The sequence below is a fragment of the Tigriopus californicus genome, chromosome 3 (assembly GCF_007210705.1).
Source record: "Tigriopus californicus strain San Diego chromosome 3, Tcal_SD_v2.1, whole genome shotgun sequence".
In the NCBI taxonomy this organism is placed as follows: Eukaryota; Metazoa; Arthropoda; class Copepoda; order Harpacticoida; family Harpacticidae; genus Tigriopus; species Tigriopus californicus.
In genome coordinates this window covers 11557602-11577736 of record NC_081442.1, presented here as the reverse complement: position 1 = coordinate 11577736, position 20135 = coordinate 11557602, and the positions used below count along the sequence as shown (strand labels likewise).

Sequence of the window (20135 nt, the reverse complement as noted above, 5' to 3'; positions counted from 1 at the left end):
CTTGAATGTGCCTTGCCCATTTGGGCCCCAATTAGTTCAGCAGGTTTGCAAAAGCTCAAGCAGTCCAAAGATGTTTCACTAGGAACATTGAGGATTAGAGAGAGCTCTTGTATTGGGAGAGGCTAGAAAGGTTGGGATTCACGGTATTCAGAGAAGGTACAAAAGGTAACTGATACTATACGTCTTCAAAAGCATTCATGAGCTTTGTCCCAACCCAAGAGTTAGAGTCAATTCTAGTGACTGCCGAGGCTTAATGCAAGAGCACCTTCACGCCTTCGAGAATCCAGGCTAGTAAGAACAATGAAGTCTAAGGCTGGCTTTACACTAGGATGGAAAACTGAGATTGAATCCGGTTTGAGGATTTAAGTTGGAATAGTGCTGGAGTGAGTTCAGCAAAAGACTCGAATCCAACAGAGGACTCCAGTCTTTCACTGTATTTAAGTCAAACAAAAAGACTCATACACCAAAAACTCGCCCCAGCACTAGTCCTACTTCAATCCTCAAACCGGATTCAATCTCGGTTTTCCATCCTAGTGTAAAGCCGCCCTAACTCTCTTCTTTCTCGGGCTCCATTGTTGAATTTGCTGTCCTCAAATATTCGTAGGACGTATTTAGGCGTTGATCCAGTAGCAGGATTCAAGGCAGACTTGGGTAAGCTTTTGACTGAAATTCCCGATCAACCTCAAATTGAAGGGTTAGCTAAATTTGCCAACTCTTATCTATTGGTCGATCAAATAATATATTTAAATAAAAGTTAAGTCAAATGAATAGATTTTTCGTTCTGAACGGCTGGGATTCCAATCCCAGTAGCGGAAAGGAAGTTCGCAAAAAAACGATGACAATTACAAAAAATGAATAGACTCAAGCATTAAATGTGCTTATTATGAGTCTACCCTACTTATGGACAACCTGTACCTATTTTTGGCCACTTTGACCACTTTTGGACACTTGATTTGAGTTTACCAATTCGGACATTCAGGCAAGCACTGGTCCCAGGAAACAAACTTGCTTGCAAGTGCCAGTGATGCAAGATTGGCGTTTCAAACTGGTTTTAACGAAGCTGACCTGTCCTCATATAGCAATGCGAAAGAAGGGTCAGCCTCTCAAAAACGTGTTTGAAGCCCCAAACTTGCATCACTGACATTGGTACCAGCAAACAAACGAACCTGCCAGAGCTTTCCTAAATGTCCCCATAGACGATTTACTACATCCATTTGTGAATCATTGCATTAATTGTAGATAATTTCGCAAGTTTTGTCTGCTTCAAGTATGAAGTTCAAATATAGCTATTGGAAACGATTTAGTTGAGTAGTAGGTTCTTCTTTAGTTAGTACCTTGGCATTTGAAGCTCTTAAGGGTGGTATCATTGCTGAAAATTATGCTTGGTAAATTGCTTTTCCATGACATGCCATTAGAGTGACGTTGTATTAAGTTGAGCCAAGCCAAATTAATGCCATTTGCATTGTCGAGTTAATGTTTGGTTCTTTTATTGTGTCGAAGTAATGTTTGGTCGTGTCAAATGTATGGTCGATCAGATGTTCACTCTCCGTTCCTTAACACAGCATAAATCACGCAACCTACTAAATGTGGTCTGTGCCACCAGTTTGTATTTGTACAAAATTGGTAAATTTTTGGCTCGCTATATTTTTTAGGATAATCGTCCTTGACGCAATTTCGAAATCTAAAGGGTAGCATAAAGGATTTCTTTTAGCGGGTCATAAAATAGGCAAGTGTTTTTTACAGGCTTGCAACTCGGAAAGCGTAATTAAAGGTGAAAAGACAAAATATATTCTAGTTAAGCTCCCCATTCGCAAAGTTTGCGTTCATAGCCTTTGTTACTAATTTATTGAACCAATGTAACATTGTGCCCTAGAAAAACAATGTTTAGGGACTTATTTTGACAGTCGTGAAGGAGGGCCCTTTTAAAGTTAGCCCTTAATGAGACAACTTTCTTAAAATTATCTGCTAAATAAGAATTTAAATTTTCATGAACCAAGCTCCTAGATAACATTTTTGTTTTTCAAAACTGGTAACTATTCTTCCTGCTTACCACACGAAAGATAATATGTTTGAAAATGTTCCAAACTGCTGTCCTTTAGATTTATTAAAACAATTTGGGCAAAATTTCGCTAGTGCCTATCAAACATTACAAAGAGGCTATTTTGATTGTTCTCGACCATGAAAAGTGAAAATCTTGCCCAGATTGCTGAAATGATAACCATAATTTGGATAGGCTGATTCATTATCGGTTAAGACAACAGAGTATAAATGATTCAAGAAAAGGGGCCACATATGCACTCCTAGTCATAGTTATTGCTTACAAATTTCCTGTCTCAACCCAAGTTTACTCGTCATTCAAATTGCTCAACGTTACTTTACCGAAAAGATCTTGCTCGGAGTGCGTGTCAAACCTCAAGAAAGTGATGTTATGAAGTACATTCCAAGACCAGTCCTATTACCATCTATTTCGCACTGGATCTATTTCACATCTCCCTTGGTGTTACTCCTAAACGGACAAGGTGTCTCCAAAAATAGCCGTGCTCGTCGCCTTTGTTGTTACCTCTATCTTCTTGCATTCAGGCAGAATTGACATTCGAGACGACTCGATGGTCTCCATAGAAGTATCTTTGGCGTCATCATGACCTGTCTCTTGTCAATTTGTGTCAGAGGGCACCACTACCACCATCACCACCATGACCATGGCACAAGAGATACACGCACTCCTAAGCACCTATGTTTATCTGTCTCCGTCATCAAGCCAATCATCTGATGAGCTCAGTTCACTGACGCCAGTGATGCTCTTAGATTTGGGCAAGAAAAATCATTCCAAGGCCGATGATTCATACGCTCCTGGGCGTTGACCAATGGATGTAATAAAGAAAAGGCATATAAGACCTCGTTTGGGTTCTGGAACGATTTATGGTACGTTATTCAAGAGCTCTGAACTCTCTGAATTGGCGCCAACGGTGCCGACTGAGATTCTCAACGTTGAAATTCATCCAGACTCAAAGTGTTCACTGGAAACAAGACTAAATAACTTTATACACTGTAGAAGCTTACTGGATACATAGAAATATAGCGAATATGGCAATTGAGAGATGGAGCATTTTGGGAAAGGACACGACTTCAAGTAAGGTTATGTTTGAAAAATGTTCTTTTCATAATTCTCAATTCTACTGCAAATTGAAAAGAAGGGTATACTCATAAAATCCAAAAGTTTAGAATTGTTATTCAAATACATTGAAATTGAGAATCTCAGTATCATCTGCAAGATGCTATCTTCGGTGGCGATATCCATTCTATCAAATGTAAGCATGCTAAAGAAAAAAAACCGACTTGTTATTGCCTTTCATCCTATTTCATGACACTATAAACTCCCTCTTAGCACCTATAAAACATACTTTGACAAAAAGAGACAAGGAGTAATTTTAGTTTCAAATGCAATGCCGCAATTACATTTACCATTTTTGACGCTTCCGGTTGATTCATAATTCTGTTGGCTTTTACAGTCTCATTCACATTTTTGGGCCTTCCAATTTTTCTATGAATCAGTTTTTTTTGAGGAAATAATGGGAAAGATGAAAACATATTTTTGGGATGGTACTGTAATCAATTAAATCCATTGAGTAGTTTTATCTGTTATAGCTTCACTTTTCATGACCTCATTTCAATTGAAAATAAGGCAGTGACTTCTCAAAAAGGTAGTGACTTCGGATACCATGGTGACGTCACATCTTAAGGTAATGAATGGTATGACTGGTCTTTAAAGTCCAATTTTGTGCAAAACAAATCTTTTATTGCTCTTGTTAATAGGATTGACTAAGGTTTTACCCTTTTACCATGGATTGAGAAGATTTTTTTCACACAAATTCCTGACCGATTGTCAAATTCCTGTTCTCGTTTGCTCAAGTACGTAAGGGAATATTTATTCCGTGATGGGCCCGTCACTCCCTAACTAGATTTTGTTTGGAAGACTAGTGAAGAATGTTGGTGGACTTGGGCAAGCCCTCCTCCTCCCTCCTCAGTTGTCTTGTTCAAATCCATGAATGGCAGCTCTGGGTAGCAATCTAAGTACATTTTCTACCAAAGTGGGCCATCATAATTGCCTTTCTACCAAAGCGGGCCAAATCCAGCAACCTGTACAGCTAATTTAGTTGCATTCCCAAAGTCAAGTTGGGGAAATACCAGATCATCAGAGGTCATTTACCTAAACCAAGGACGACGTCATCATTGGACTTTAGTTAGCTCAGAAAACGTTCACCCATTTTGGCCTCAATCGAACGTCTGCGTCAAAAGTAATAAGGACCTGAAACTCAGTACAACGTGGGCAGAAAATGACTTGCTTAGCACCACCTTGGTAAGATNAATCGAACGTCTGCGTCAAAAGTAATAAGGACCTGAAACTCAGTACAACGTGGGCAGAAAATGACTTGCTTAGCACCACCTTGGTAAGATCTTACCAAGGTGCTGATAGCTCATTCAATTTGCACCCTCCCTGGTCCGAGTTTTGAATGCTCATAACTTTTGACACAGACGTTTGATTGAGATCAAAGCTCATCATTACTTTCATAGGCTACAATTGAGTCAACTCATGTGAAGAGAAATACATTTGATTGATTGGAATTACTCATTTTCCCCCTACCCCGTCGCTGTCCAGTGGTGAAGTCGTTCTTCACAAGACTTATAGGAAGACACACTAGAGGTGTGTTGTGTCTCCAATACCACTATCATGGGTTATTGGTTGTTATGGTTAGCTTCGTAATTTACATGTAGCATTTAAAGACGTGAGTCACCTTCTCGTACTGTCTTTGCCAGTTGTTGTCAATCCTTTCCATAAGTTAGATAATAGAAAAGGTGTGTTTTCAGGACAGTTGGAATATTTCTTCTAGTGCGCTTTGCTGTGTCAGGAGTTGCAAAGACAAAATACACCTTCATTTCCTTCCATGGTTAAGCCAATTATCTTTTGAAATCAACTATTCTAAAGAAGTCTCAAGAAAGGGAAAGGCGGTCAACAAAAGCCTTTGTTTCCTTGCACGAGCTCTTGCATAGCATATTGTAGTTAGCTTTTATTTCCTTACAAGATTGTGCAAACACAAACAGAAACTTGAGGTCGCAAATGGGCTTTGTTGCATGCCTCATTGAGGATCTAAACGCTCACGTCACCGGTTGGTATTATTTCAGTTGGCAAACAAGTCAAAGTTTTTGTAGCATTGTCAAAAAAATAAAGGTTTTCTCTATTAATGTTGCTATATTGTAATTGCTGAGCTATTTCAGCCACTCTCATTCCGAGCTAACCAAAAAAGAATATTTTGATCAAGAACAAATTTAAATTTGGAGCACCACATAAAGCCGAGAAATCTCAGGAAATAATGTATTCTATAATTTTGTTTGACTAAACACAACGGTGATAAGGGGGTTTATTTGACCAATATGTAACGCAGACCTTTGAGAAATATGAGCTGGCAGATCAACAAAGTGCTCAGATAATGTACTTCTTTTGGAATTAGTCCAGATTTGTTTTAAAAAGATGCAATCTTACCATAACATTTTGCTTTTTTCTACAAAATCTGTGGCCACATTGCTGAGATGAAACATCTCTATCCTCTAGGGAGGCTGTACAATTGTGCCTCTCCTTTTAAAGAATTCGGTTATCTAATGTTCGTCATTCCGCTGGCACCAAAATTCCCTCGAACAGCTATACGAAGCAAAGGTGAAGAGCACTGTCTGATTTCTGGGAATCGAGAGATTTCCATTCAAAGATAATTGATCACTTCTGATCCCAGGCATCATTACCAACAACACATTGCCTATTTCAAATCCTGATCGACCTGTTAAACCACTCGGTGAGGCTTGTGGGGCGAAGTATCAGACCGGATCACGATTATGGAGGGCAGTGCAAAGGAAAAAGAATACACTTAATTGCTTGAATCCACTGCATCACAAAGCCAGATACATCGGTTGAAGATGAATGGCAAGGCTTAGAATTTGGGTTTGGTTGATCTCAGTACCTTTCACTTTTCAAAAATTGTGATATTTCAAAATTCAAATGATCTTCACCAAAACAAAGTTATGCATGATCATCCCAAAAATGCTTTCTGGTACCGGGTGCGCCATATTATCATCTACATAGTGATTTCAATGAAATTAACGAAGTTAGAACTCATTTGTTATGAGTCGGAGAGCTTAACGCCTAAAATTAAAGTTGGAAGGCAAATATCATGGAATTATATTTCCCAAATGCACCGCCTTTAATAGCCACGCAGAGCTTGAGTCTGGGGACAAAGTTGGCGAAAATCTTCTTTTTGTACTCATTGTCCATGGCGGCCCAGGGCTCACCAACTCAAGCCTCAGCTTGCCCACATTGCTATGGATTGTGGCACAGGCCTTGGTCTCCACATGCCTTCAGATGTTGTAATCCAAGGGATTCAGGTTGGGGCTGTTTATGGGCCAAACCAATTTCGATCACAATCTTCTGGAGCCCAACCTTGATAGCAATACCAAGTTATGCCTGGACGGGGAGAATACCCTGGTGGCGGTATGGAGCTCATTAATAGTGTAACCCGAGGTGCGGTGAATGTCAAAACTATTGTCAATTTTGATAGCCGTCTCATTTTTGTCAAGCATGGGCACAATCTTCTTTTGCAGTTCTTGCATGTTTAATAGACTATGTTGTCTACTTTGAAATTTAGACCAGCAATGTGTTCGAAAATGGTTGATAATGCACATGCAAACTACATCTAAAAAAAAAGATTGAGCACTTATCGGGGCCAAAAGCAAGTGTAGACGATACAATGGCGGACCCGGTATAGCAAGTCAATAAAACCTCTGCAGGGATTTTTTCGTTCCAGTACGCTTTGGGTAGATCATTGGATCTATCAATTAATTTATGTTATGGTGTCATGTTTAATGCACAAAACACATGTACGAGTATAGTAGGTAAAAAATACGTGCTGTCAATAACATGCACGCACTTTCCAATTCAATACTTTGATGAGCTAACTTTGAGACCAAGAAAACATAATTGATATAAAAAGGTACCTATCACATATTTAGTAATATATAGTACCACACAATATGATAATGTCATCACATCCGAATGGACAATTACCGTCAAGCAAAAGCTGAGCATGGAAGAAGTCAGATACCTAGAAGAGCACAAATCGCGTTTGTCGGCTAGCTCCCATCAAACTCTCTAGGACTTGCTTCCTCTACGTTTTTAGTTCCCTTGAGCCATCCCAACTGATCTGCTTAGTCTTTTATGCCTTCATGGCAAGTTTTCCTACTATCATTTGCTTGGAGGAGGCAAGAGGTAGACAGGAGATTCTCCACACTAGGTGGTTTCCTGCAATTTCGAGTTCACTTTTATGCCCCAGTTTGATGGAACATCATTTCAAAGCGATCGATTGAGATATACAAATGCAAGAAAAATGTGTCAATCCTATTTCTTTCAATATCGTAAGAAAACTAATATCACCCTCTGAAAATGCAGTACAAACCTACACGACACAAACCATTGGGTTTTGCTAGTTTGAGGAATGCTTTCATTTTCATATTTGGACAATGTCGCATATTTTGCCCACGGAGTAAAGAAATTTTGAAACTGCCTCACAATTAGGGCTGGGCCCATGATGTTTAAATTTAAAAAAAAAACTGTTTTCTGTAACAACGAAGCGTATTCGAGATGGCGTTGGACAATTGATTTGTACAGAGTTTCCATGGTAAATAGGTTTAAAATATCCATCCGCAAGTTTGGAATGCTTTTTCTTAGGTACTGTACAAAGCTACTGTACTGTTTAAATCCACCAACAAACTTGTTTGAGCTAACTGATTGGATCGGTTTATGACTATTATTGACGTAAATAGGAACCATGTCAAAAAAGGGAATGGAGCCCCATATAATTCCTTGCTCTTTCCCAGAGTCGTATATTACGTTTCATTTGCTTTGCAGATCTGTCTGATTCATAAATTTCGATCAAATATGGTCATCAGATTCTACTTGAATCGAGCTCATTCAGCATTTTGAACATAATCGCAAATCAGTAAAACCCACTTTACTAATGCCAACATGATTATTGTATAGCTTAATCATGAATATTTATCTCAACAAGGTAGTAAACCTTATTGTCTGGAACATTGTTAAACAAGGTACCAATTCTAGTCTCAATTGTACTTCAAGTGTTTCGGTTAATTGGGTATTGATGAAAAAAAAAACCAGGGTTATTGTGTACTGTGGTCACATCCTTCACAAGACATGGCAACATGGGAGATGAATGGCAATTCAGCTCTTCATGTCTTTGTTCAAGCAGAGTTCTTGAGAAACAGTTGGCGATGAACTCAAGGCCCGAGAGATGAGTCTCCAGATTCAACTTTGACGTCACGACCCAAGTTCCTGGTTGGCATGTCAGGAGCTCAAAAATCTCGATGCGTTTTCTCTCTCACTTGTTCAACTCACCCAAATCGTGAGCCTTTATGATCTTGAGACAATGCTTTTTTGTTCGTTCGTGCATTTTCTCCGTCTTTGTCTCGATATCCTGGCTTCAACTCGGTCCAAATTTCCTTCTCCACAGTCAAATATTGACTTAGTCATACAATTACCGGGCACGCGTGGATAAGCAGGAACACCACATTGAAAAGAAAGTACGATTTCTTGTCCTTGGGAATTGAAACACCTTCGTGAATCAATGCATTTCAAACCCCAAGAATTCAGCAGAACCGTTAATGGTGCCGAGAAGTATGTACAACCCAAACCAAACTCTCAAAGAGGTGGGAGAACAAGTCTAAGCGAGAAACTGGAATAATGGAATGACAGAGAATCTTCTTCTCTAGATACACTGCGTATACCGTACTTGTAAATTTGCTCAGACCTATGAACTGAACATCAGGCGATCATAGAAGATCATTGTTGAGTAAGTCCTAGGAAGGAATGTGTGGAAACCCCTCCTTTGATTCTCTGGAAAAACAAGCCTACTTCACGGGGAACGTTCTGGGCAACAGAGCGAGTTCACCACAGCGTCACTGAAAACCAATTTCCTAATCCTGCCGTAACATTAAAGACTAGTCAATTATCGAAAACAGAAGAAAACATTGTTCTCGTAACACCCCTTGAGATGTATAAAACATCATTTTAACAAAAACCTTAGGTGGTCACTTTTCGGGCTAAATATTGCTCACACGCTCTGAATTACATCACGCTTGTTGATCGAGTCCGCGCTTTTCAAAACAAAACTTTGAGCGCGTTTTGCGAAGCGGATCTCGGCTGGATTTGTTTTGGTTTCGGCCGGCGAGATGATTCTCGATTTCGGGCCGAATGTCACAAGTCGGGAAATAATAATGATGGTGAACTCACTTTACACTCGCGTGTGGGGGGAATTCTAGAGAATCTAACCTTTTGCAGAACGCATGCCGGGGAAAACAAAGTTTCAGACTATAAGACAAAACGAGCACCTCTTCTGTCAAGTCAGTTCGCTACCGATTACAAAGTCAAACACATTTCTCTCCCAAGAATAAGTAGAGCTTCTTAACGAAGTGAATCCAAATAGTTGACGAAGAGTTCAAGAAGAAATCAGACACTTTGCCAATCTCAATTCAAAATGAAAGCATCCACACCCTTGTTCATCTTTTCCCAAATGGTCTTGGTCAAAGTCTCTTGGGCTGCAGTGGCACTTCAACTTTTGGAGAAACATCCAGGTTAGTCATATATAAAATCAGTGCATTTTTAGTGGCTTTCACTTGAGCAAAGTCTCAATGATTTAGAGCACATGCTTCAAAAAACATGTCAAGAAAGCTGATCAAACATGCAAAGCTTATGAATCATTATGAGCTCGGAAAGTTCATTACACGCCCTATTCAACATATGAAAATGTCAGATTCTCTAAGGATCAAAGTGATTGGCTTAATCAATTAGATTATGCAGGTAAGGGGTGACAAAGTCAGGACCCCAGCTGATCTATTCCGAACAGTTGATGTGTATGCCAACTTAATGTAAATATCATCCAACTATAGAAATGCCGGTCAATTGTCAGACATGCTCAAGTTCTACACCTCATGGTGGCAGAAGTGTTCATTTATTTAGCTAAAAGCTTGAATTGAAGTAGACAGAACCGCATTCGATTCCGCACTCAACTCACTTCCTGACACTGAAAATTGCACCCTCATACATGCCGACAATTACGCTTTCCGCCTCTCATTGAAAGTCAGGGTCTGTCCAATCTCTCACATCGCATTTGTTGGCATTTGATGGAAAAAACGTTTTTTTATATTTCCCACTCTTAGCCGTGTCTCAAGATGCGTAGAATCGCCGAATGGAGCGTAAACAAGATTCAAATCTTGGCGTCGCCTTCTCAATCCATCGTTGTGTCCCAAATTGAATGGACTCCAAGTTGAGTGATGGTTCTTTGTGTGCGAAGGCAGTGAGAAGTACACACAGCAAGCTTAAAAGTTGCCAGGCTAATGTCTTGTAAAGGAAAAGGCAATAATTGCAAAAATTTCCGCGGGCCAAATGACAACTGAACACTCATGAGAAACTTCCTTTGCAAAAAAAATCACTCAAAAATGGGACGAGTGTTTTATTTTTTAATTTTTGAACGAATGCTCAAGAGTGGAAACTTGTTTTCCTATGCAAATGATATGCAAACCTGGAGGACAATGGGAGGAAGACATGCTTAATTGCTTGTACTTTGATGATGGCAAGCTTGAAGCTCATGCCGGATCCAAACTCAAATCGCTGAGAGCCACAAGTTACCAGTTACATAATATTGGAATCAAAGCATTGGATCGGAAAATGAGCTTGATTGGTATATATATATTGTACGATAGCATGAGTTGCCAGTTGCCAGGGAAACAAGGTGATTTTCTTTTGTTTGACAGCTTGAACATCAAACACTTCACTAGAAGGTAACGGATGTGCTTCATAAGAAATGATAAGAAATAAATCCAACCCAAACCGTGACCATATATGTATGATCTCGTCTTGAGTAGAAAGTAGCATAGACAAGCATACGAAAAATTATGACACAGATTGTCCATCGATCTCTTGCTGAACTCAAAGCCTGTCAATCCTTCTTGACAAATGCTGCCAAGAACAAAGGAGTCCTCCAAGGTTTTGATTTGCAACCCTCTTTGGATGCCAGATAAAGCCCCCATCTGAGTGCCAAGAATGCCTGAGGTGAAAGAAAAAAAAGGTTGTTTTGTCTTGGCGCCAATCAGATTTTGGAAGCGTGACTCATCTGCGTGACCTACAAATGATCATTAAGACAAGGAAAATCGTGATCCCAGCACTTCAATTATGACCCGAATTTTGCCTTCCAGACTTTCCCAACCAATGCTATCTCCCAGACACTAATGAAGTCTTCGACATTGGCGCCTCTTGGCAAATGAAAGATCAATGCGGTCAAATGTATTGTCAGATGATGGGAGACAACCTCTTCGTCTCACACGCCACGTAAGCCCATTGAGATTCAAATACGGCCTTTTGAGATCCCCGGAAATTAACTCCAGCTTTTCCTCCCCGAATCCAGATGTGGCCGTATTCATATCGACAGCTCCTTGAATTGCGTCTTGAAGAGTGATATGAGCAAACCATATCCGGATTGCTGCCCCCAACCCATTTGTTCGGATGACACCAACGATGTTGATACTGAGAACAAAGTGGACCGGATGGATGTGATGTTCCAGCATGCCGAGCGTCTGGCTGAACAAGATAACGATGTTGTTATCGAGGCCAACCAAAACTCGAACGAAGAGCCCGCTTATTATTCAGACTACGCTATTCAAGAAGCACCCATCCTCGATGACAAACAAGAGCCTGCTAATTACGATACGAGCTTAGGGGATGAGGCGTTGTTTATTCCCATTACTAATGAGGTTAGTTTGAGCCCATTTTGGGATTGGCAGTACGATAGTATTTTCAAGGTTTTTACTCGATTCTTCAACTAGTTTTTTTTTCTTTCTTTGTTTTTAGCAAGAAATCCGGCCGAGTCAAACATTTATGGAGTCGTTTCCAAATTGGTTCCACACCAATGGAGATTTGTTGGCTCTGCCTCGAAAGTAAAGTGGGATCATCGAATCTTCTGAATCCCTCGTGAAAAGAAAAAAATCCTCTCGTTAATGTGATATTCGTTTTGTCCTGTGCAAAACTGTATTTAAGTGTATGTTATGTCCCATGTCTATAACTAAATGTAATAAAATGATGAAAACAACAACTTGTGTATGCATTTGCACAACGAATCACAATTTTATAGAAATAGCAGTACAGAGTTTTTAATATAATTCTTTTTTGGGTAATCATGATTTGCTGGGGATTGACAAATACAAAAAAGATATCGCCTAGAGATCAGAGGTTCATAAGTAGTCTTACATTAATTGATACTATTTTTTCCAAAATAAGTGTAGTGGCTTGTTTGGCAAATTCGCAAGTTTTTTTTGTATAAATGTATATATTATTGTGGACTTCCTTATCGGTGCTGGGAATGGGATTCCTAGCACTACTAAAATAGTTATTATTTTTACTTAACTTCATATAGTATGTGATCCACCAACGAATTAGAGTGGGCAGATCTGGTTAGCCCTTGAATGTAGGCTTGGTTGATCAATAATTTTGGTTAAAAACTTGTCCAAGTCTGACTTAAATCCTGTTATTGGATAAAATCCTACATATTCCCTACGAATATTTTAGGGAAGTAGATTGGACAATGTAGGAGCCCGAGAAAGAAGAGAGTTGGACTTCATTGTTTTAACTAGCCTGAATTCACGAGGGCTTAGAGGCGCTATAAAATTGCCCCTTAAGACTCTATGATCACTAGTTACAATTGGCCCTAAAAACTGGGTAGGCACACGTATCATAAATGCTTTTTAAAATGTACAGTATCGCAAGTAGACCTGGAAAAGAAGTTGAAATCTGAAAAAAAACGTTGAATTATTTTTTTTTGGACCTTTTTCGCCATTTTTCCACTTTCTCGACTCAAATTCGTCATCTCTTCTCACTATATTTCTTTTTAACTTGCACTTCGTCGCTGGGGACCTATTTATTTTTTTATGTGCATCTTGATCAGAAAAAAGATTAAATCCTCAGCCAGAACCTCTTAGCCATTTCTTTTCATTTGGGATTTCATTGGCTTTACTAACCACTCAAAAGAATGTATTCCCCGTTACAATTTAAATGAAAGATTATGATATGTCTAGGTGTTGCCATGTAAAAATTTACAACATTTGATCTACAAACAAGTTTGAATTTCAAATTCAACTCCCTTTTTTGGTCTTTAAAAGTTCCAAAAAAGAGAGCTGCAGTTGAGCAACAGCTGCCATCATGAGTTTTATCCGACCCAAAATCATTTTGAGAATAAAAGCACCCCCAGCACCAAAACAATAGGCTCTAGAACAGAGTCAATTGTTTATCATGACATCGGTATCTATAGAAAATGTGTCCTAATGTCAAACATTGCAAGAAAAAAAAATCTTGTAAACTATATGGATAGCGTAGTAAAAACACTTGGGTCCCTAGATTTGTAACCAATAAAAATGCATCAAAGAGCCTAAACGGGGCTATAAACGACCTTTTCCCCATTGTAACAATTCTTTTCAGATACCTTTCGTTCGACCTCTGAGTAGTGGAAAGTCCCAACCTATTAAGTCCCACCCGTAACTTCATTGTTGGAATGTATTCTCGTCATCCTTTTCCAACCTAGTTGGGAAATGAAAAACATCATTCGATGTCGCATAAAGGCTGCCAACTTTTGGAGTATCAAACCCATTACGGAAAAGTATGGATTAAGAGTTCAAAATTACATGCATAATCCTACAGCTCGTCATCCTTTTCCAACCTAGCTGGGAAATGAAAAACATCATTCGATGTGGCATAAAGGCTGCCAACTTTTGGAGTATCAAACCCATTACGGAAAAGTACGGATTAAGAGTTCAAAATTACATGCATAATCCTACAGCTAACGATTTAATCTCTGTTTTTCTGAGGAGTTTGATATATTTTACTACGTCTAAGCTTTTGAAAATCATCGTTAATTTGATACAATATTTGTTATGTAAAGATTGAATGTAGGCAAGAACGCAATGAGTTTACATTTATAGTGTTCGATATTTTTGGGAAATGTAAGAATTTTTCACCTAATTTGCTTTTCGACATTTTTCTGAAAAAAGGAAATTCTGCTATTATCTTAGCGATGAATACATTGGTTGAACGATCAACTACTAGACTACAAATGAAAAGATAAGCTCGATTCAAATTGTTTTAAATACTAATACCGATAACCATGATGTTAGGATTTAAAAATTTAAGCAGGCAAAATTGCATCCATACCCTTAAAATTTAGGCTTCAATATCAATCAAAGGCAAGCAAGTGACCATTGAGTGAAGAATTTCCCCAAGCAATAAGCCTTTATGGATTAAAAGATATTTTGATGGTCTGCAAATGGGCCACGCCTTTTTCAGTATTACATGTGGGTACGCTTGGGTTGTGATGTGCTAAAACATAGATGTTGATTATTCAAGGGTTTAACATGGCAAGAAAATCAACACCTTATTTCTCTTCTTATTGATCCTCTAAGACAGATCACCTCCAGGAAGCGACTAGTTCCAACATAAATCAAGAAATTAATTACAATTGTGATTGATCGCACTTTGTTACCCTCAACTTTTTTGTCATCAATCGTTTCCTCTCACACCTTACTGGGGACAAAACATTTGTAGAAAGGCCCAAAAGAATGTCAAACCAATTACTCCAGCTTAACCACCAGAAGATGTATTACAGTCTTATATTGTAAGCTGCAAATCTATTTCATGGCATATTAGCTCATTAGCCAGAAAGGTCAAATGTATCAAGCTCGTTTATCCGGTGAATAGCCTTTCAAGTACATCGCCAAATTGATGCTCATCTGGATTCTCATATCCTGCTCCTCCTCGGAACATCAAGGGATATTGTCCAGACTTGTGAATGCTCCCACGTGTGGGACTATGATATGTAGATGGTGTGGTGTGAGACACCACTTTGACCGCATGGTACATCATCAGAGTCCCAGGGGTGGGTTTGGGCGTTGTGGTCATCCCCGTTTGGTTCTGGATCATTTGGATCAATGATGTTTGATTCTGGATCATGTGGAACCATGGTGCTTGGTTCTGGGTCAGGTTCAGGTTTTGAACTGCGTCGGGACAAAAATTCAGGATGACCACTTTTCCATTGGCAAGCAGTTCCTGGACAGGGAGGGTCCGGTCACTGGTGACCAAAGCACGCCTCAGGGGCCCATGGGGATATGAGGGTTGGCGAAATCGCGAATTGTAAATACTGGAGGCGATCTGGGAATTGAAGGAATGGATACCTTGGTTTAAGAGGAAATGGTGTAGTATGACTTACATCTTCATTAGCTGTCTAGCATGGTCTAAGAGCAGGCATCTGGAAAATTAACATTTTTGGCGACAATAGAGTCCAGCCATTGACAAAAAGGCGTTAGTTTCGTCATTCAATAGAATTATCTGACTAGAAGAGATTTGCCAATTTATGGTAAGGTAAGAAATAAACTTGGTTTATGCTATAATATCCAAGCTATATATGTATGATATCCAGTTAATTTGAAAGAAGACAAAGATTTCTAATATCATTACCGTTGACCACTTTTTAAAGAAAATTAAAGGTATCGGTCATCGGTGACATCACAATTATGCCAGGGGTTGATACCAGGAAAGGGCATGATTTTTCTTCATTTTTTCAAAAAACAAACTATTATTGCTAAAAAGCGCATGATAACTCACTAAAAAGACATGACGGTAGAGCAGTCAGATAGCTATATTTAATCTGAATTACATTTGTCTCAATCAAAATGTTCCATCAAATTCGGCTACCACGGGGGTTATAATTTCTGGTTAAGCGTTTGCTTAAATGTCAAGACATTTAAATATATCTTATTTGTCACAGAAACAAAAGGCACAACTTCAGTTAAAAAACACATATTTACAAATAACTCTGATAGATGTGTTAAATCACTTAAGGCACATTAAAGGGCATCACTGGTAAAAACATAGTCAATCAGAATTAAAAGTACTTTTAGTTATGAATTGATATCAAATTTCATAAACATCTATTTGGCAGGTGCTTAGTTATTACAACTAGAAGGTTGCGTTTTACATCTTCAAACATCGAAAAATGATCTCAATATATATTTCAAGTTATTGCCAAGGCATGTAAATGTCTGTTTCAATGCCACGAAATGATATTTTTCTTTTTTTAAAGTTTTCTTTCAGAGCTAAAAGTAGAGAAAATTATAACTTAAAACTTGCAAGGGATTTAGGTTCAAAACTTTCAGGCCTGTCTACCTGCCTCAAGAAAATGAACCATATTCATTTATTTTTGAGCATGGAAAAAGCAAATTATTTTCTTTGGCAAAGTGTAGCTTTTTCCACCCATTTATGTGCATGAGATCTTTGAGGCACAAGGTATGCCTCAATTTCAAATGCACAAAGGCCCATCTCAGGGGCACTAAGAGGAAGAGACAGCAGTTGTCTCAACCTCATTGTTAAGTCTCTCAACAGACTTACCCCACCCCTTTCCTCTCTCCTTCCCTATTTCCCTCCCCTTGTTCCCCTCCCTCTCCTACAACCTAACCCTCAATTCCTTTAACCTCTCTTCTGCCCAAACTTTGTAGCCCTAAGCCCCCCTCTGGTCGCCATGAGCCCCACGCATCTTTTAGATCGTATGCTCAGGTGGCGGGCAGAGTTCCTTCTCCCTCTTCTTCTCCCCTTTTACCCTCTCCTCAAAGGTTCTCTTATCCTCCACCTAAGGTTAGTTTTGTCCAAAAACAGGATTTTTTAAGGTTAGAGAGCCTAGTCAAAGATTTGATAGCTCTAGTCCATCGAAGGGCTATCTGCCCATAAAAGGGCTTTATTTGAATGTGCATTGTCTTATTTCCAAAAAAGATAGCACAAAGATCAAGGTTCTTGAGGAACTAGCTTTAGATAGGCAGGTCTCGTTCATTTCCATGACAGAAACCTGGCTTCGACCAGGAGTCTTAGATGAAGAGCTGGCCATGGTTGGTTTCAATTTAGTTCGATGTGATAGAGTACGCCCTGACAATCCCATTTTTCCGCATGGGGGCGTATGTCTATATGTTAGAAATGACCTGCACACTAGTCATGTAAAAATGTCTAATGGAGAAGTAGAGGTCTTAGTTTGTCATCTTCAAGGTCTTGATCTGTCCATTGCGACAATATATAGGCCCCCCTCTTGTTCAGTAAGCTCGTTCTTGTCAGCTCTCAAATTCATAGGAAATGAGTTGGACCAGTCAGTTTGCTCAAAGGTTTTCTTTGTAGGGGACTTCAATTTTCCGGCTAGCGTTGTAGAGTGGGAGGCTAGTCCAGATGGGTATATTCCCATTTCGAAATCGACGTCTCAGTCGTTCGAAAAGCTGGAGGAATTTGCGATCTTGCGCAATCTCTCTCAGCATGTTGGTGTAGCCACCAGAGCGAATAGCGTTCTTGACTTGTTTTTTTCCAATGACCCTGATCTGATCCAGTATGTCCATGTGACACCTAGTAATCTGTCAGATCATCATGTTCTCGAGATAGGGTCGACCATTACTCAAAAGCCGGCGTGCTCTAGAGTAAGACCGGCCAAAAAGGTCGGTCTGGCTAAGTTCAAGTTCAAAGGTGAACATTGACCGTTGATTATAGAAAGGTTAGGGGAGCTTGATCTTATTTCAATGCTGAAAAAGGAATCGTCCATAGATGTAGCCTTAGACAAAATTGCTTTACCATTTACCCGGTGCGTCATAAAGAACAGCACTGGTAACTCTTTTTGTTCTACATCCGGAAATAAATGTGTTAGCGAGACAAAACAAAAAAACAAATGAACAGATGTGGGTTAGACGGAAAGTAAATAAAAAATGGAACTTCAAAAACCTGTTTTTAATCACGGCAAATGCCAAATCAGGAAGCCTTTGCTGCCTGCATCTGAGGTATTTCATGTCACTGGGTTAAGCTGGAGAGCATTTTTGGCATGAATAACTTATAAAAGATGATGTTGATTCAAATAATGGGTTGTTATAGACTTTTTGATCCACAAGAGGAATGAAAAACGTCTAGAAGGAAATCCAGAATGAAATTTATTGGCGGTGGCGGGTCAGATCGAAATGCTTAAGTTTCCCGTGGTCTAATCATCAAATCCCTTAGCCGTTCAAGTTTTAGGAGGAGGGATATTGTCTAATCTAAGGTCATCTTTTTTACTATTAAAGGCTTGGATGCAGGCACAATCATTTTTCATTCAGACCAAATGACATTGGCCTTTGATGGAACTTGCAACCACTTTACAACCTTCAGAATTTAAAAAAAAAATCTTTTTAGGACTCAGAAAAGAGCGGGAATAAAGCTGGGTCAATTTGCCTGTCTGGTTGCATCCAAACATCCAACCTCAATAATTTTGGGGGGGATCTTAGACCCAGCAAAGGAGTTGTCTAACCATGTCTGGTATGAGAGGAAATTCTGTCTCTCTGCGGCCAATTACGTGGGTATGATGATAGGTAGAATTGTAAGTTGGAAGCTAGAAGTGGCGTGGGACTAAAGCAGAGTGTTTTTGTTTAAACAAGAGGGGCCCTGGTCCTTACAACGAAAAAGACGGAGGCCTATTCTAAGGCCGAGCATAACCCATAAATCATCGAGGATCAAAAGTCAAACATTGCTCTTTATCTGGGCAGTGTTATATTACTCAATTTGGCCGCGAATTACAGCCAAAGTCAGCATACCAAAATTCTGCTTCGAAAAAGCCTTTACGGTCACACTCACCCACACCTATAGGGACTTCAACTCCTTATTCAGCCTCAACAATTGCTCCGCGTTCCGTCATCATCTGGAGGCATGTATGAACGACAAGAGCAGGGATGGTTTATAGCTTAAGTTGACAACGAAAACAAGAGCTCGCAAATGAAATTTCGACTAAATCGGTACATTATTGAAAGAGATATGACCATTTCAAACTTGTGGGTCACAAAGTCCAGTTCTTTATGGCGCACCCGGTATAACCAGAGCATTTTGCAGTCAAATTGGATGCAAAATCCTGGTAAAAACAAGCTTTTGCTTACCCAGAATCTGAGGAATTACATGCTGATGAAATTGCTGATATATTAAGATGCTAACTCAAAGATTAGATGCCGACATTATCCAATCATGATCAAAGTGTTCCTGAAATGAATCTATCTATCTAAATACATTCTTTGAAAGCGTAATATCTTATAGTTTGCTCAATGGATTTTGAAAAGATTTTTGTTGGAAACATAACCAAGCCGTTAAGGCTACTCCCAAAATTTATTAATTACACTTTTCAAAATATGATAGTCTTACAGGTCTAAAGAAGTTGATTAAAATAGCCATCCGAGGTCTTTTCCAAATTGGAATTTTTCAAAAGTTTCTTTCTTTTGTTTTCATAACAACGAAAACCTTTACTAACAGTCTTGTCATTTGGGCAAACACTTTATCGGTGTTGTGGGCACCACCGTTTACTTAAAACGAGATAGTCCAGTACAAAAACTAATTCCTTCATTACCCACTTTCCTGTCCAAAAGCTCAAGGCAAAAATGTCAAGAGCTGAAACAAAAAAAATAAAGAAAATAAAAAATTTCAATGTTCACCTTTTGGAGCAAGATGGGCTGAATCAAACGGATATTTCTAACCGGTTTTGCCCCTTCATCTGCCATCGATCCCTCTTCATCCCATCCACTCCCTTCAATATCCGGATGGACCACTTTGGTCTGGACCAGTTTCCAGTCGTCGTTGGGTTTTATTTGGACTTGTTGAGGACTTGGCTCTTTCTCCACTCGATCGGAAAATAATCCAAATTCAGCATACCCATCATCTTGGGGCAATTGGTTGACTTCGACCAAAGTCGGGTCAAAATACGACTCGTAATACAGACTCGGATCATAGAGTCCGAAGGACGATGAATAGGCTGATAGGTTCAGCAAAAGAACTACAACACAGACAGCTTCCTTCAACACCATCCCATCTATTTCGAATGATCCATCATCGCCTTGTTTGGAAAATTGACGCCATCCAGTCAGAAGATTGATGTATTCATAGTTCAATTAGGTGGATGAGAAAGCCCGCAGCACATCTTTTTTTGGCACAAGAATGACATTTGTGAGACAGA

The 20135-nt window shown here is 39.3% G+C and overlaps 2 protein-coding genes across 2 annotated transcripts; one reads left to right on the top strand and one right to left on the bottom strand.

The window, feature by feature from the left end:
• The first annotated feature begins 9258 nt into the window (after positions 1 to 9258).
• LOC131877883 (uncharacterized) lies at positions 9259 to 12200 on the top strand. The gene is made up of 4 exons (XM_059223705.1): positions 9259 to 9687; positions 11308 to 11440; positions 11517 to 11862; positions 11960 to 12200. The coding sequence occupies exons 1-4, from the start codon at positions 9591 to 9593 to the stop codon at positions 12047 to 12049; spliced, it is 666 nt and encodes a 221-aa protein (XP_059079688.1). The 5' UTR covers positions 9259 to 9590; the 3' UTR covers positions 12050 to 12200.
• A 2549-nt stretch (positions 12201 to 14749) lies between these two features.
• Positions 14750 to 20125, bottom strand: LOC131877828 (uncharacterized). The gene is made up of 2 exons (XM_059223632.1): positions 19618 to 20125; positions 14750 to 15301 (listed from the first exon to the last, which is right to left on the bottom strand). The coding sequence occupies exons 1-2, from the start codon at positions 19984 to 19986 to the stop codon at positions 14837 to 14839; spliced, it is 834 nt and encodes a 277-aa protein (XP_059079615.1). The 5' UTR covers positions 19987 to 20125; the 3' UTR covers positions 14750 to 14836.
• Between the last annotated feature and the right edge of the window lie 10 nt (positions 20126 to 20135).